The sequence below is a fragment of the Varanus komodoensis genome, unplaced genomic scaffold (genome assembly GCF_004798865.1).
Source record: "Varanus komodoensis strain SLA01 unplaced genomic scaffold, ASM479886v1 scaffold35, whole genome shotgun sequence".
NCBI classification, from domain to species: Eukaryota; Metazoa; Chordata; class Lepidosauria; order Squamata; family Varanidae; genus Varanus; species Varanus komodoensis.
In genome coordinates, this window is record NW_025335856.1 from 3,563,299 (window position 1) to 3,581,502 (window position 18,204).

The following is an 18,204-nucleotide window of genomic DNA, read 5'->3' on the forward strand; positions in this document are numbered from 1 at the left end:
CCAGATCCATAAGTGGTTCAAAACCAAAGTAACCTCAGTGGCTCCTCCTGGAATTCACTGGAGCTCCTGGCCATTTGTAAAAAGTGAACGTTGTCTCAGGGCTATCCAATGACGGTGCAAAGATGGGTTCCCTGCAGAGCTTGAACTGATTAGAATTCCCCATTTCATTAAAGCAAGGAAACAAGTTTCAAGTCCTTATTGAGCTGTGGCCATGTGCAAAGAGCACCACAAAAATCACCAAACTGTGGAAGGCAGAAGGCCTCTGTCATAGAGAGTTGCCTGCGATTGTATTTATGGATGTCATAGAATCACAAAATAGTAGAGTTGGAAGGGGCCATGAAGGCCATAAAGTCCACCCCTGCTGTTGCAGGACACCACATCACACCATCCCACTCAGGTGGCTGCCAAGTTTCTTTTTGAATGTCTCTCGTGTGGGAGAGCCCCCCACTTCTTTGGGCAGCTGGTTCCACCATCGTATTGCTCTGACAGTGAGGAAGCTTTTCCTGATATCTAGCCTGAATCTGAGTTGCCACAGCTTGATTATTCCATGTCCTACACTCTGGTATCAGTAAGAAGAGATCTTGACCTTCCTCTTTGGGACAGCCTTTGAGGTACTTATGGAGGGATATCCTGTCCCCCTTCAGTCTTCTCTTCTCAAAGCTGAACATGCCCAGTTCGCTCAGTCCCTCCTCACAGGGCAGTGTTTCCAAACCCTGGATCAGTTTTGTTGCCCTCCGCTGGACCCTTTCTAATTTACCTGCATCTTTCCTAAATCTTGGTGCCCAGGACTGGGCATGGTATTCCAGGTGAGGTCTGACTAGTGAGGCGTATAGAGGAACTGTTTCATCTTATGCCCCCAGTGCCATTCCTCCCACAGCCCCCGGCCCCCACCTTCTGTCACTGGCAGCCAGGGAGATGCGGAGAGAGAACGGGGCAGGGCTTGAATCGAGAAAAGCCAGACAAGCCCCAGAAAAGCCAAGCGGATGCTGGGTGACTTCCTCCTGAGATTCCTCTGGGACCGCAAAGCCATCCAAACAGGCTTTGCCACACCCTTGGGAAATAGGTCAGAGCAGCGATTGTCACTACAAGGCAGAGACGGGGCAGCAAAGCGCTTCTCTCGCCTCGGTGACTCTGCAAGACAGCGTGGAATTAATAACGAGGATGAGGATGAGGGAGCAAGGATGGATGGATGGAAGGACAGGACCTGCAGAATGGATTCTCATGTGACATTCTGCACCCGGATGCACACTGTATCCGTTCGCAGCTTGCTGGAATTCAGAATCCATGTCTTTTCATTTTATCCCTATTGTTTTGATTCTGCTCTTGCAGTGGAAAAAGCTGCAGGGTCGGTGGCAGCAGGCTTAAGATATGCATGCCAGGGGGCTCTGGGGGGGCTTCAGGGTGTGGGCAGCCCTTGTCACGTGGAGACCTCCTTGCTCTTCCACAGCTCCGGTTCATTTCAAAGGGACTTGCACAAGAGGACTGTGCCCTGAGGGTGGTGCAGATGGGCTGGCCGCAGCTTTACAACTGGAGTGGAGAAAAATCTTAACTGTTAAGTGGAAGTGGAGGAAGAGGCTGGGGGAACACTGGCGGGGGAGAGCCAGTGTGGCATGGTGGTTAAGAGCATGGGACTGGGACTCAGGTGATCCGGGTTCTGGTCCCTGCTCAGCCATGGAGCCAACTGGGTGACTTTGGGCCAGTTACAGACTCTCAGCCCAACCTACCTCACAGGGTGGTTGTTGTGGGGATAAGATGGAGGAGGAGATTTATGTAAGCTGCCTTGAGCCCTTTGTAGGAAAAAGGCAGGATATAAATCAGGAAAAAAAACACACAGGCTGTGATTACGGGGCTGCTCTACGATTAGGGCTGAGCCAAAGCTGCACGGGTGTAAATTGGGATGGTGTGAATGGGTGTCCTGCAACAGCAGGGGGGTGGACCCCGTGGCCTTCATGGCCCCTTCCAACTCTACTATTCTATGGGTGAACAATTTCTGTGCAAGCAGAAAGGGGGGGAAATAAAAGGAAGAAAGATTTAGGAGTCAAAAGGTGTTATCTGAAATAAGCATTCTCAAAAATTTGCCTGTTTGACAGAATTTATCTATCCCCCTGCCCCTGCACTGTTCTCAGCCAGTGTGATGACATCATGGCAGCACCTAGCCAATCAGATGGAGCTACGTGATGACATCACAAAGCTGTACAAGGGTGAGGATGAATATTTTCTGCTCTTGCTCTGAATCCTGAGCCATCCTCCTCTGTTTAGCAGCTCCCCCCATGCACATCATTGCCCTCTGTGAGGTGTGTGAGTGCGGCTATTTTGCTGCCTGCAATCGTGTTTGCACAATACGCCCCTTTGCTTTGGCAGAGTGCAGGAGGAACGTGGGCACGCCTGGCCTAGAGGCTTGGGGTGGGAAAGCTATCCTTTTCCAGCAAAGAAGCCATAGCCCCGGACAGCTCTGCTGCGGCTGACCCTTTGCCGAAGCCTCCACTCAACAGGAAATGGGAGTCCGCATGGGCCACCTACCCAAGACGGTGAGATTGAGCTGATTCTCCCGATTGCCGGTGGGGAATGTTGCGAATTCGCAGATGTAAACACCCTCGTCCTCCAGTTCGAGGCTCGACAGCTGGATGGTGCCATCCGTGATGGAGGGGTCCCGGAAGGTCACTCTCTCCTTGTAGGGGGGCAGGATGGAGACGCCCATGCTGGGGTTGAAGATCGCGATATTCTGTTTGGAGCCGTTGGTGGCCTTCTGCCAGGTGACTTGCGTGATCTTCACATTGGGGAAGGGGTTGGTCAGGCTGCAGTGCAGGACCACGTCAGTCCCAATGTACCCTGAGACGGTGTCGTTGACCAGCACCATCTGAGCCCAGAGGCCTGCAATGGGAGCAGGGGGAAGGGGTGGGGAGACAAAAGACAGGAACCCGTCAGATGCTGCAGGGAAATGCCCCCCGTTTCCAGGATACCTGCCTACCACTGGTCCAACTAATTCTCCATGCTTACCATTTTGAAGCAGCAGGGCTTGCACAAGCCTTCCTAAAGATGGCTCAAGGCTTCTTGGAGATATTAGGAAAGAGAGAGAGAGATTTCCCATTCCTGATAGATACCTTATCAAAGTACGTTTTTGTTTTCAGAGCCTCAAGGAAGTTGACACAACAATGAAGCAGACTTGCATAAGAGTCTACACCTGGGTTACTCATTTGTGCCTAAGGAGGGTGCGGAACGGGCAAAGGGGGGAACTTCTACTCCATTCCCCGGCTTTGTGGGCTGGAGGAAATTCCCTGTTGCCTTTGCCAGTCACTGAGTGACTCTCCCAGCCTGTATGGCCAATTCACACCTGTATGTGCAAAGACTGTTGACCTCCGTATTCAGCAATCGCCTGCATGTCTGAATGAGCCATCCTGCATTTAATGCCGCCTTTGGAATCCTTGCGTCACCTCAGCAAACCCTGGTGCTTCCCAGTGGCGACCCTGCACAGCTTCAGTTTCTAAGCCTTGGATAGCCATGATGGGCATCCAGCGAGGACACGGGAGTGTGAACCAACCCACATGGACTGAGTTGGGCTCGTCACAAGAGAAACGGCCACACCCATGATGCCTGACCCACAAGCTGCAACTGCAGAGATACATGTGTCTAGATATCAAGTTGGGGTTTACAGGCAGTACCGCCTTCTCCATTCGAGATCCAGCCAGCTGCCTTGGAGTGCAACGCCCATTAGCCACAGACAGCCATGGGCCATATGGTTGGGGATGCAGTCCAGAGAGAGTTGGATGGCACTCCATTGGGGAAGCCTAAGTGAATAAATCCGACAGGCAAAGCAAACATTTCCAGGCGGCAGAAGGTCCCAGCACTTCTGTCTGCCTGCCTTGCGCCACTCGAATAACAGGAAAGCAGAATAAAGAGAGTAGAAATGGCAAAATTATGCAAAATGTGAAGAGACAATCATGCAACCGGGCTCTTTGTATAATTTATACCCACTAAAACCTTACAGTGCAATCCGATCCATGTTTACTCAGAGGGAAGTCCCACTGAGTTCAATGCAGCTTAATTTCTAGTCTGTTTGGGACTGCAACATTAGGAGGTTAATTACTTGAGTTTTTGCTGATTAATCAATTAATTAAACACTGGTGCACAGACAGTGTTTGGAGAACTGGAGCATGTTCTGGAATGGGGTGGGGGGAGTCCTTGTTGACCGCTTTTGTGGCAATAGGAGTTTTATGCTGAGCGCTGGATGTTTGGAAGCGGCTGTCATTATCTCAGGTGAAGCTTTCGCCTTCTAACAAGGCAGGGAGAAGTCTCACAAGATAGTCACCCTTTCATTTCAGCCTTTTCCCCCCTTCAAATTTCTGCTGCTGCCGAGACTCTCCCTAATCTGCTTGTTTAGAGATAACACTACAATAATTATACAGCCAGTGTTTATATTTAAAACAGAGCAAGATGTGGGGAAAGGAGTGATGGTAAAAGCACAGTGGAGAATCGGAGAACTGGAAAAGCAGGTCCTCCCGGAAAGACTGAAGAAGGGAGGTGCAAAGCCAGCAAGAGAACAAAGATTTGATGGGAAACAAGGGAGGGAGAAGAGGAGAGCAAGAGAAATGGGGGAGGAGGAGGAGGAGGAAAAGCAAGAGGAAAAGCAAAAGCAAAAGCAGTCTGAGTGGAAATGCTGCCTTTAAAACTGAGAGGAACAGAGGTAAATGCATCTGTCAGTTTTGCTTTCTCTGGGTTCCTTATTTTCTTAATCTTTGATTCAGCTCATCCTTAACTTTGAGAACTATTGTGTATATTTCTCTTAATGCATACATTAAAATGTGTATTCTGTATCACTTCTTGGCTAATATGCACATTTTGGCAAACAATTCTCTAACAGAATGCATTTTAAACGCTATTCCCTCATGTTTGAATATATTTTTAAAAATTGGATGACTCTAATGCAAAATTCAGAAAAGTGTGAGTTTTGAAGGATAAACGAATTTTCATTTGCATACCAGTTCTCATTAAATTCATTAAAATGAGAACGGAACAATTCCTCCCCCATCCTTTGAATGAAGCATAATTGCTTCTGCTCACAGGAGGAAAGGGAAATCCACCATCTAATATGGAGGGTTCAAACATTTCTGCCTTCTGTAAAGGGTGCCGTGAACCTTTGCTGCAGAAGGCCTATGCACTGCAAAAGATTATGGGATGTATTTTCAGTCAGATCCTAAAGAAACGGGATGCTCTAGGCAGGCCTTCCTGGCTTGAATGGCCATCAGCCTCTATGAAAACAGTTTCTTACAATGCCATCCTATGGCTGAATGTTGTAGGAGAAGGCATGTAGACATCTTGTTGAAGAAGCCCTGAGAAACTTCCAGAAATTCCCCGTATATTCCAGGACATTCTGGGAAAAACCACTGAGCCAATTCAATAAGAGAAGACAAAGATGGCTCTTAACTGCACTTTCACTGGAGGAAGATGAATCTGTCGATTTCAGTTTCTCTTTGTTTCCAGTCTTTCATTCACTTCCTTCCAAACTTTAAGCAAGTTTCCATTTTTAAGTTGGGTTTGTCCCAAACTCTGATCCTTCAAAACGAACCAAACATGCCTTGCTTATTTGTTCTAAAGCATTTTGCTAAACAGTTCTCTAGATACAGACATTGTTGGATACAATTTTGCCTGATGGAAACATTTATTTATCTAACACTTTTATATATCGTCACAAGAGCCTCATGGCTCTCTGGATGGTTTACACTATCTTCACTTAACACATGGATTTTTGTGCATGTGTTCCCCTAATTTGTGTGGGTGTGTATTTACTGATTGGGGAACTCCACTGCAACATCTGGAGAAGTCTGGAGGTTCAGGTGACCTCATCAGGTTACAGAGTTGGAAGGGGGCATTTAGTCCACAGGGCCCCCCCACCCATCCCGTTTCAAGCACCCCGGACAGAGGCCACCCAATTTCTGCCTGAATGCATCCAGGGACTGGATTGAATTGGGGTGCTGCATAATTGCCTACAGCAGAAAGCAACGCCCCATTAGAGGTGCATGTGCAAAGCGGCCCACGACGGCTCTGGGGTGCTGCCCATGCAGGCTCACTAGCGTTCAGACGGCCAGTCGTGTTTCTCTGACTGTTTAGGTGCCTCTCCTGTCCGCTGGCATGCTGGAGGCAGCGCAGCTCTCAATACCAGCGGAGGGAGAAGATGAGTGGGAGGTTGAAATACCGGCTGCCCACATCCATGCCTGATCACATGATCCAGTCGCCACAGGGCAATTTCATGTTGTTGCAAGACAGGCTGGGCAGCCTTTCCGTGCGGCTGCTTTCCTCTTAAGGCATCCCGTGGTCACCACATTTCTGTTCTGCATGCACATCGAGCGGTGCCCACTTCCTCCACCTGAAGGGCCGTGCCGTGACTGGTCAGCCATCGCCTGCCATGGCCACATCACCAGAGTCGCACTGCCTCCAGAAACCAGCACATGGGCATTCCCGTGCTGGGCTACCAAGCCCGGCTTGGCTCCGCCGGAACATTGCTGGTGTCAAGAGATGGGCAGCGGCTCCACGCAAGGTTGCATGAAATTCCTTCAGGCCCTGGACCACCTGCCCAGAAAGGCTGGCCAGTGCGTCCTCCTGAAAACGCCATAGAGGCCTCCCTGTCCTGATGAACTTTGGTCAAAAACGAGGTCCTGAAGGCCCCTCGGCAGCAGCACAAGCAGAAACCGGACCCGGCAATGTGCGCACAGTGGAGAGGCTACTGCAGGTCTGCCAGGGCTAAACCCAGCAGACCGGGGCCCAGTGGGACCAAGCGTTGGCGTCCTCCTTGACATCATGGCTCTGCCACCCTCCCTGCACTTCCTGTTTCCTGGGAGCGTAGCTGCAACCCACACAGGACTTGCAGCGGGGAGCGACTTACACTAACAAATAAATCAGGAAACAAGATATCGCTCCCTGTTGTGCTGCGAGCTATTTTAGGGTGGGTTGCTCATGAACGGATATTTAAGACGCATTAGCTTTCTGGAAGGTCTGCTCCTGATGGGAGGAAAGTGGAGAACCCTTGGCCATGGGGAGGCATAAAATGAAATGCATGCATACATACATATAGACGCACACAGCCAGAACTGGATAGTTGATGGGCATTAACCCAGCAGCCTGTATTTTTAGACTTGCCTGGGGGGCATATTTGGAGGGTCTGTCATGATGAGCCTCTGCACCCCAAATTGCACCACTATCCCATTGGTGAAGGCTGTTGGGGCGTTCATTGGATGCACAGGTCTTGGGCCTGGCTTGGTGGAACGAGCCAGGCCCATCTTGGCACAGGTGATGGAGAGGAAGCCCGTCATTTCAACTGCTCTGGGCCCTTTCACCTGATGATTCTCCCCAATCCAGCACATGCCCCATGCAAGGTTTGTGGGTGGGCAAGCAATGAGCAATGCCACCATAATAATGTGTTCCAGAGCAACTCCACTCACACCGCAAAGCAGTCCATGGCTTTGTGTGCTGCATGCGTCAAAGGGAACACAATAGAATCCTGCCATCCAAACCAGGTGCCAAAAAGCCGAATTCTATGTATGAAGCCTGCATGTCAGGGCCAAGCTGATTCTTACTCCAGTGTAGATTTGAGCAAAAACACCCCAAATTGGGGCTGCACAAGCTGGTGCGAGGGTAAAGTAACCCATCACTCATTGGCTGCTACGGATGATTACAAGAACATCTCCTTTTTGCGTTTGCAGGCAAACTCCAGTTCTCCAGTTTGCCTGCTTTGCACAGGATGCAAGAGAGCCTGGGGGCCTTCAGCCAATGTGCATGGAAAGAGGTGCCGGGATGCAGCCACAGTGGCTCTCAGTGGGAGCCAAGGCAGTGGGCACGCCGAGCGCACCAGCCCTACGCTCCCTCTGCCCTGCCAGGCAGCAAGCACTTTTGCTCCAGAACTGCCCGTACCTGGAGAAGGTGAGTGAGCGCCTGCCAAGCCTCTGAGACGTTTATGGCTGCCCCGAGCGTGTGGCGGCTTGCTGGCTCACAGGCGCTGTCACGTAGCAGCAGGCCTGGGAACAGCCTCTTCGGGCCCGGCTTTGCCTCACTCTCCCAGGCTCTGGGGAGAAGCCATTCAGGCACTGCTCGGTCTCCACCCCTCTTTCTTGATGCCTGGCCAGGAAATCAAGTTGACGCCACTGCTTCTTCAAAAGCGCCAGTAAGAAGCTCTCAGAACAGGTTGGGCAGCTCTGAGGCTCAGGAAAGGGCTTTCCCATCAGCTCTGGGAACACCGGAAGCCACAGTGCAAAAGGATCCAGGGGCTCTTACACTCCTTAAATGCTTTCTAGATTGTCCAGCTGCTTCTGGTCTTGGGAGACATGCTGACCTGGCCACTGTTTGTAGGAGCAAGCGGGACTGGGCAAAACTTTTGCTCTGATCTGATCTGACGCCTGTGCTCCCACCCTCCCAAAAGTCCATGCAGCGTTTTTCTTATTATGCTCTTTCACTGACAACCCTGGACTGACTCGGGGCGATTATTTCTCTTGAATGGTGGTTGAAAAACGCATCAACACGGTGAAATAAAAGACAAAATGATGCACGCTGAGTTCTTCTTATGGCCCTGCCAACTAAGTGGGACCTCACAGAAACACAGAAACAGAGTGAGTCAGAAGGGGCCTCCCAGGCCATCTAGTCTGACCCTGGGCTCCAGCCAGCTCCGCTCATGGCATGCCTACCATGTCCATGTCCGGCCTATCCTTGAACACCCGCACCGATGGGGCTTCAACCTCCTCCCGTGGAAGCCCATTCCATACTCATATTCAGAAGCCATCTGGAAATCGGCCGCCAAACTTGCAATGCCCTGCTTGTGCGTTTCCCGGAGGCGTCCATGGTGGGAAGGCAGACCTTCTGCTCAGATCCAGAAGGGCTTGCATGTTGGAACACAAGAAAAGCCCTGCTGGAGCAGACCCAAGCTCCGTCTGGTCCTGCATGCCATGCACAGGGTGGCAAACTGTTGCCCGCAGGATCCCTCCCGCAGGACGGGTGCAAGACCTCCTCCTGCTCAACTCCCCAGCAACTAGGTGTGCATGAATGGTGGCATTCCTACAGATCCCTTGTGGAACGGGGCAGCAGAACAAACTGGGGAGGCAGATGAGAGGAAGCGGGAGGGAATATCCCTGTTGGCCAGCATCTCTTGCTGTGGGCTCCCAGAGAGGACCCCCACGGCCCCTCCCTAAGACAACTGATGTGGGAGGTGAAGCGTGGGCCATTCCACTTGGGAGTTTTGAGGGGGCAACTCCAGGTCTCCCCTCGCCTAAATCCAGTGATGCTGAGGGGATAACAATATGAACTCTTGCCGGATTGCCTGTCCCACTCTCAGCAACGTCTTCCTGGGGAGGACGCCACTGCTGGTGGGAGGAAGATGGGACAGAGAGGCAAAACCGTAATGGGTTTGCAAGCACTGGAGCACCTGCCAATTATCCCTGTGCTTTGTACTCACTGGTTGGAGCTCTGGAAGGAGACAGCAAGCTGGCACTTCCCCAAGTACCTGGGTTGGGTCAAGAGCAAGCAGTCTGCACTTTTCTCCTCCTGATTGTCTTTTGTGTCTGAAAGGCACTGAGGCATTAAAAAATGCTGCACATTTGGGGAGGTGAGTTGGAGTATTCCTAGGCTGGTGGGAGAAGGTGCTTTCACTCTCCATCCCCGCACGCCGTGGTTACCGCTGAAGCCCTCCTGCATGCATGCTGAGGCTCCCCGCAGATCCTTTGCTTGTTGCTGGAACAGCAGGAGGTCACTTCCTCCACAGAGATTCCAGGGCAAGCTGCATGCCAGCTGAGAAATGGGCCCTGCAAAACACTTCTCCCTGCCAGGCTGGCTCTGCAGCAGGTCACATCAAGCTCCTGCATGCCCTCCTCTCCCCAAACGTGTTCCATGGTGCGAGTCTGCAGGCAAAAGGGAGAAGAAGGCTGCAGCTGCCTCTCCGGAAACCAAACTTCCACCCGTTGCAAAACAGGTGAGGTTTCCTACAGGATAATGGATTCCGGAACCATGTGGGATGGGAAGAATTAAAACCCGGATGATAATGCTGCTGCTCTGCCTCTCTGCAAGGCTGAGAGGACCAAAGAAGCCACAGCAAAGATGAACCTGACTGGGTGGCTCCGGGCCATTCACCGCTTCTTAGCCTTACCTACGTCACAGGGTAGGAGGAGGGCCAAGAAAGCTGCCTTGGTTTCCTTGCAAGCAGAAAGACGCATGGAGCACCAATGTACTAATAAGCAGATGAATTCAAAAGGGGTGCAATGACATGGCCAGTAGAAGATGTCTAGAGGGCTGCAGGAAATTTGGAGACCAGCTCCAACTTCAGAGAAATACGCTAATGTCTCCACCTGCAATCTAGCTTTGGCCCTTTCCGAGGACACTTCAGATTCAGAAACCTAAGTTGGGATCCAGACCTTGCACCAGCAAGTGGAACCTGAAGCTCCCAGTTTCAAGGCTCCAGAAGAGGGGAACGGCACTGGCTTAAGCAAGCAACCCACACCCCAATAGCCTGAGCAGCGCAGATGGTTTTCTCCTGTGTCAAAAGGACTGGTTGTCATTTCTTTGAAAGAACGTATTTCTTGGTGCTAAGTGTAGAAGCTCTCGCTCCGCCCACTTCTTTCAGAGGGGGAAAAAAGAACAGTTCAGTTCTACACCTGCATAACTGCTGGAAAAGGGAAGAAAGCATCAACCAAAATTACCCCTGAAACCTAAGATGTATTCTCAAGTAACTGTTAAGTGAGTCTCTGCTTTTCAATAACTACATAATATCGACACACGGTTCCTCTTCAGAAGCGCTTGGAGAGCTGAGACAGGGCCCCTCTGGCATCCAGGCCCTGCTTCAGTCCAGGTTTAACCATTGTAAAGTCCCATTTCCAGGCTGTTCTCTCCAACCCGCAGGCATTCTCTGGTTCCTGTTTTCACCCACTGCACCAGTAAAACACACCCAGGGTTGGGGCTGAGAACCTTCCATCCAACCCTTCTGGCACTATCCTTACACGTCTTGCTCTGCACCTGGAGCCAGCCCTGGACTGACCGGGATGGATACCATGGCTGAACATCCAGAATTTCGTTGTGCAAAAGAAAACAACACGCCACGTCCTTGCTCTCACAGTCCCATCACCAGCACTTGGCCAGGCTGACGTGCCCCACATTTACGCCTGCGCCATCCCGCAATGTTCAGTGTCAGAACGCACTTGGCTGCATTAGACACAGGGGCAAGGGGACACTGCAGCTTTGTCAACCTGCCTAGCCTGTTGCCCTATCCAAGCCTCAAAGGAAGCCAACGCCCGCTTTCAATCATCTGTCTTGAAGACACAGTGATTTCAGAACCAAGTTAAGGCCTCTTTATCTCCTAAGTCTTTTGATCCTCATCTATTGGTTTTCTCTGGTATGCGTTTTATATCTCCACACCATTTTTGAGATTGGCTGCTCTTATTTATATACCTATTTTATGACTGTGTTTTTATTACATCGAATCAAAACCCAGCCTATAAATCTGACTGATGGAGCGTGTGTAAACCCTAATAACTAACAAAATAAAAATGGTGTATTCCACTTCCATTTCACGGGTTTCATGAACTGTCCCGTCTGTGACCGTGAAGGGCAAAATTAGCAGCCCTGCCCAGGGTTCCTCTCACTTTCAATGGATCGGATTGACCCACTCTGCTTATTTCAAGCGAGAGGCACGGTGCTCCCCTGGAACCCGGGAAGAACTGCGCAGCTCAGACAGGTGCCCCAGCCACTCGAGCTGAAAGAGCCAGTCTCGAAGCACTTCACTATCAGGAGCTGCATGCTTGAGAGTCTCACTTCCCAAACTTAGTAGATGATCTCCAATCACTAGAAAGAGGAGATTTATGTTCTCGGCTGCCTCTGCCGAGCATCAAATCAATGCCTCTTTGTTAGGAGAGAACCATGTGAACTCGGTGCCTCTTTGCACAACTTTGCAGGCAGTCTGTTGATCTCCCTCCCTCTCTCTCTCTCTCCTTCCCTGATAAGTCATCCTGCCTGCCAGACCCCGGAGGCGCTGGATGCGGTGCCGGAACATTTCCTCGACCTCACCGTCGCTGCTGTGCAAGATGTGGCAAGAGTACATCTTGCGAACCGTTGTGTCATGGGGTTCAGAGAGACAGAACGATGGTGACGCTGGTGACTCAGTGCTGAGCAAACCGGGGGAGGTGGCAGCTTGCACCAACCCTGCCCCCCATTCCAGTGTAATGCAAAGCTGTGAAAGGACCTGCCCTCACACCCCTGGCGCACACCAGTGCTAGAAGGGGAGCTGGCATCCTTGCTGCGTGCAAAGGAATCCAGCCTGCCAGAGACCTGCCTTTGGGGGTCTGTCTCCTCCAGATCAAGCCACACCTCCCCAGAGAAACGGAGATTCTTAAAAGGCACTACTTTGCTTTATGGCTTCACCAGTTTTCCCTGTGACCCCTCCAGAGGAGAAACCAGTGACCCTCCCAGATGCTGCTAAACAACAACTCCATCATCCCTCCTCTGGCCACGGTGGCTGGGACGGACCTTCTTCCAAAATTGCAAGCCTTTCTTGCTTCGCGGCACCAGGGAAGTGCGAGCAGCAACATTGGGCTGTCCTGCAATTTGTGTGCCTACCCCAAATTTGGAGAAATGTTGGGGGACTGTTTCCCCCAGATCTTCTGTTTTTCCAGGTTTACCCATCTTGTGTGCAAAGAAACTCCTGCATTGTCCCTCAAAAAATAACTAAAACCAGCATTACGTGTTGAGAAGAGACAGTGGATTCGTAGTTGATTTTTTTTTTTTACCCCTTTTGGTCCATTTATTTCCTTTATGTCTTTCCCACTTTCCATGTTACCAATCCACAAATGCTGATTAAAATCCTGCAAAATGCAATCTTGATCGATAGTAAACCGGAGTGCATCAAAATTCTTTCTGTGCAAGCCTCTTGCCCCATTTTCCTCATTTGCATTTCTACTCTATGCTGTCATTAAGCACTGGAGGGAGTGGGAGAAGGTGGGGAATCGGGGCAGAATTGATGAGATTGCATATTAGGTTGCACCAGTAGTCTTTGTGCAAGGAGTTTTGCCAAGGAGTAAGCAGCATGTATGCTTTGATAAAACACCAAGCACAACAAGGGCCTTGATCTGAATGTTTGCAAAAACTTGTCAAGACTGCTTTTTGGGGAAGTGGTGTTGAATCGGTGCATACATTACTGCATGCACATTGGAGGGAAAATCTGCAACTGGAGAGAAAGAACGGAGAGCTGTGGTGAGTTGTATCAGTCCCCATTCCAGAAGTAGCTTTATAAATTCAGCTAGCTAAAACAGAATTCAGGAAGAGAAGAGAGGTCACCACAGAGGAAGAAAGGCGGGGAAGTAGGGACAGCTCTTCAAACTTAGATGTTAGCAGTGTTGCCCTGCTCTGTACCCCGGAAAAGAGGGTGGGCTCCAGGGTCTGAGAAGGGGAACGGGTCCGGAGCTGCCTTTATTTCCTCTGCGGCACCCAAGAGTCCGAGAAGATAGGAAAATCCAGGCTGGATTAGAGCAGGGCTCCAGCCAGCCAGCATTCTCATCCCGCAGTGACAAAGCAGCTGCCTACAAGAAACCCACAAGCAGGTCATAATGCACCTCAGGTTCCCCAGAGACGGTCTTTGAGCCTGGAGGTAGCATGAAGCCAGAGGAACCAGGATCGCCATCTTCTCCTTGAAGCTCCTCCATCCCCTTTGAAAGCCATCCAAATTGGTGGCTGCTGCTACCTCTTCCTAAAGCTCACGCCTTCGTTTACCCATGTGCTGGACGAAGGAGTCCTTCCTTGGATCTCTTCTAAGTTTCCCACCAATCAGCTTCCCAAGATGCTCCTGTTGGGTTCCAGTGTGATGGAACAGGGGGACAAATGCCTCCACCTCCACTTTCTCTACATTGCACATAATTTTGTGCACCTCAATCATGTCTCCCCTTGCTCACTTTTTTCCAAGGCAAACAATCCAACATGCTGAAACCTTAAGGGGACTGCTCCAGCCTCGTCTTCATTTTAGCTGCCCTTTCCTACATCTTTTCCAGCTCTACCAAATCGGGGTTTCTTTGTGTGTGGTGAGTCAAACTGTACACAGTACTCTAAATGCATCTGCAACCAAAACATTGTGGTTGCAGCCTTCATAGTTTTAACTGTGCGCTGTGAGAAGTACTTTCTTTTGCCTGTCCACAATTTCCTGCCATTCAAATTCATGGGATGACCCCACTAAGTACGATGGCAGAGAAGGAAAAGGTAGTCTTGCAATTTACTTACTCCACACCACACATCGTTTTCTAAACCTCTGTGATGTCTCCCATTACTCTTTTGTAAGTAAACAATCCCAGATTTTCACAGGAGAATGGCTCCAAACCTTTGATCATTTTAATTGCTCTTTTCTGCACGTCTTCCAACTCTATGATATCATTTTTCAGTTCAGAGGCCAGAACTGTGTTCCAAGCGTAGCTGCAACTCAGATTTGCATCAAGGGAGGACTGGTATAACGAGGGTTACGTTGGTCTTACTAGGATCATCTTAACACCTGGGAGGCTTGGGAAAGGGACGCAGATGTGGCCAGCTGCCTAAGTCTGGTTGTCCTGAGCAACAGGAAGCAGCAAAATCCAGCTCCAAGTGCTGACACAGTTCTACCACTGGCTTCCCGAAGTTCGGCACCAGAACACAAAAGTTCTCCCCACAGCCCGGGTCCCCACGATTTGAACCCCACTCTGAGGAGCTAATTCTGTACCAACTTTTCCCCCCAGGTGACCATGTGAGATGTTGCCTTAGGCCAGCAGTGGTTACAGGCTCATCTGGCCAAGAGATTGGCCTCTCGTTGGTGGTGGCCCCATGATCTCTGGCAGAGACCTTTCCCAGCATCCTTCTCCTGATCACGTTAACTGCAGGTGCCTGGAATTAAATCTAGGACCCATGGCAAGTTCACCACACTGTCCTCTTCTCACACACATGCTTGTTTGCTGCCCATGTGCCTAAGCATGGATATCCGCTTCATGTTTCAACCCTGTATATCTTCTGAAGCAGCATAGACATAATTGGTCTCTTTTCCCACTGACTGCCCCAAGCATCCCTTTTGGCCAAGGTTGCAGAGCTCTCCGTGCATGCTCTGGAGCTGCAAAATGCTCCCCCCTCCCACTACAATTAAGCTATTTTGCAATCTCTGGATGTATTTTTGTTGTTCAGGCTGCCACACAGTGGCAGAGAAGAGTTGTAGGTCGTTGGGGTGTTCATATGCAGAAGGGCCTGGGTTCAGTCCCAGGAAAAATCCCGGAGAGCCACTGCTGCCAGCCAGTGCTGGAAAAATCCCGGAGAGCCATTGCTGCCCCCCAGAACTGACAAAATTGGGCTGGATGGCTCATATGCCTGACTCATTTAACGTAGTTTTCTATGCCCCTGTGTCCATGTTCTGTGAATTCCACCACATCCAAAGAACAACTTCTCAAGCAAAAACTGAAGCACGCGAGATTTTCGGTGCTTTGTAAATGTGGGACTTGAACCCAGTTCTTTGAACCCAGCTTCTCAGCCAGTCTGGCTTTTGACGCCGGGCAGCTTGCGGCTCGCTGGTGGTCGCTTGCACCACCAATGCCTCCCTTGCACTTCTGCACACGTGAATTGCCACGTCTTACCGACCTGCTCACGCTGCCTCCAGGTGAGCCGCCACTGCTTGGGGCTTAAATGTGATGCAAGCCTTTCCCTGCTCACCGCTGCTCCAGCCTTCCTCCTTGCAGCAACGCTGGAGTTGAGGAAGAGGGCTGGGTGAGGAGCAGCGAGAACGTCTAAATCCGCCAGATCACACTGTTTCCGAAACAAAGGCTTCGGAGCCCTGTTTCAGGGAACGAGGAACAAAAAGAATAGATCCAGAGGGGATGGAAAACCCCGCAAACCCTGAGCTGCCAGATTAGAAGGGGGAAATGGAAGCCAGGAGCTCACAACCCTTGGCTCCTGCAGATGATGACTCACCCACCGGCACAACAATGGAGGCATGACAAAAGCCGAAACCGTGCTGACTCAGCCACTGAGCCGAGCCGCTACGGGGGCAAGTGAAATTATGCCTGGGTGGTTTCTCCCATCCCTGTCTCAGCTGTGCGATCAAGCTGCGAAAAAGCAGAAGGTTGCCCGTTTTAGCTCTGTGGGACCTCACGCAGTGGCTCTTTGCCTCACTTACTGTCTAATCCTTCTAACTTGACAGGCCAGGCTGTGAATGCAAAGGGTTCACATGCAAAGCAAGGGATCTACCATCGAACCCCTGCATATTATATCCTTTTTGTGCTATTGTGTTCTTTAGCATGGCTAGCTGGCCGTTGTCTAGCTTGCCAGTCCTATTAAGGAAGGAAGGAAGGAAGGAAGGAAGGAAGGAAGGAAGGAAGGAAGGACAGAAGGAAACAGAAAGAGGATTTAGAGGCAACCAGCAAAGATGATAAAGGGTTTAAGACTGACAACAGGTGAGGGTAGGCTGAAGGAAGTGGGCTTGTTCAGCTTAGAGAAAAGTAGATTAAGGGGGGGGAAAGTAACACCAAAGCTACTTTGAAATACCCAAATGGCTGCCACCATATCCAGAAAATGGATAAATGAACCATCTTCCCAAGACACTGGGAGAGGGACAGAAAATGATGAAAGCAATCTGGAAATTTGCCTCTACGGAGTGGGACTGAAAGGCGGAAGCTCCACCAGAGAAAAGCTTTGGCCTGAGGGCCAAATCTGGACTGCCCAGGTGGGCCAGATAATGCCCTCTCAGTCCCGCAGCTGTGCGGAGAGTTGGAGTATCTACTGAGGGCTGAAGCACAGTGGCTTCATTCAAAACTCCCCTGGGGTCCTCCAAATGGGATGGATGACTGGGCTGAAGGGAGCTCCAACCTGAAACCTCTGGTGAACTTCTGCTTCCGAATGCTGTGCTCCCCAGAAATCCCTGGGCCTCCCCGTCCTGTGGTCTGGAGGATCTTCTGAATGCATCCAACGCACCCTGATGGTAATCTCGTCTCACTCCTCTCCTCACCCTCCCTAAAAAGCAGATTAGCTGCTATTTCAACATTTCCTTAAACTGATGTTGGCAAAGACTGGTGGAAAGGCTTTAGTCTTTGGCTATTCTTCCAGGGGTCAACAGGTCAAGGCACACATCTCCACTAGGAAGTCTGATGCAGCCAGGCCCCATCTGTCCTATTTTGGACCTTTCCAGAAGAAGAATATGCAATATTTACAGAGAACTTTGCATCTTCAAAAGGGTTTTTCCCCTCCCTGAAACATGAACTAATTAATCCACCCAGGACTCTAGAGGGGCAAAGAAGCTCTATTATCCCTTTTTCACACGCACCAAAACCTAATGCTAAGGGAGGTGTAGCCTAACTTCTTCCAGGCCACCCAAGAAGGACTCAAAGTCCAACGCGACAATCCTACCTGCCATTGGTCCCCCACCCACTGCCAATGACCTCCAGGTTAGTTGAGGAACTAACTCAATCCAGGGATTTGGTGGTGCACAGTGTCTTTGTTCTTGGAGAGTCTTATGGTTCCTTGAAAGCTTGGCAAACATTCCTCAAGCAGATCACGAAGGGTAAACAAGTTCCCCTAAACACTGGAGATCTTAGCCACTAATGTGTCACTGGATCTCTTATACAGCTGGAAGTGTGCTGGGGAACATGGATGGGAGGGTGCTGCAGCACTCATGTCCTGCTTGTGGGGTCCTGGTTGAGCAGCTGGTTGGCCATGCAGCAACAGAATGCTTGGCTAGATGAATCTGGTCTAGTCTACCATCAGGACTTCCTGCTTTGTTGAAAGCTAGTCATGGGGTCTAGACATTTTCTTTTCCAATCAGAGCCGAGATTCTTAAGAAGACAAGCATATTACCTGGCTCCACTGGTCTATTTCAGTTTTGTATTTATACCTCCAAGGTGGTCGGGGCATTAGACAAAGTGTTCCTTCAGCCCCATTTGATCTTCACAACAGTAGATCAGGCTGTGAGAACATGGTCGGCCCAAAGCTACTCTGGAGAGCTTCACAACCGTGTGTAGAACTGACCGTAGCCATGAGAGTCCTATTCCTAACACAACACAGGAAAGACTTTTGCAGGACGTTTGTGCATTCCACTCGAAAGAGTGCCGTCCTTTTCGATTCTAGGTAGCCTGCCTTTGAATACAAGATCATGGCAAGCGTCTTGCTATCAGTGGAGTCTGCAAGGCTACAAAGGAGGAAATTTTTTGTTCCTGCTTGAAAGTGCTGGATATATTTACTCTAAAACAAATACAT

General features: G+C 50.4%; 1 protein-coding gene across 1 annotated transcript in view; it reads right to left on the bottom strand.

Moving 5' to 3' along the window:
* NECTIN1 (nectin cell adhesion molecule 1) overlaps positions 1 to 18,204 on the bottom strand; it is a 157,442-nt gene that overhangs the window by 76,226 nt on the left and 63,012 nt on the right. The window contains exon 2 of the mRNA XM_044439659.1: positions 2,521 to 2,871. Within this exon, the coding sequence (XP_044295594.1) occupies positions 2,521 to 2,871 (351 nt within the window). The remainder of the gene's footprint in view (positions 1 to 2,520; positions 2,872 to 18,204) is intronic.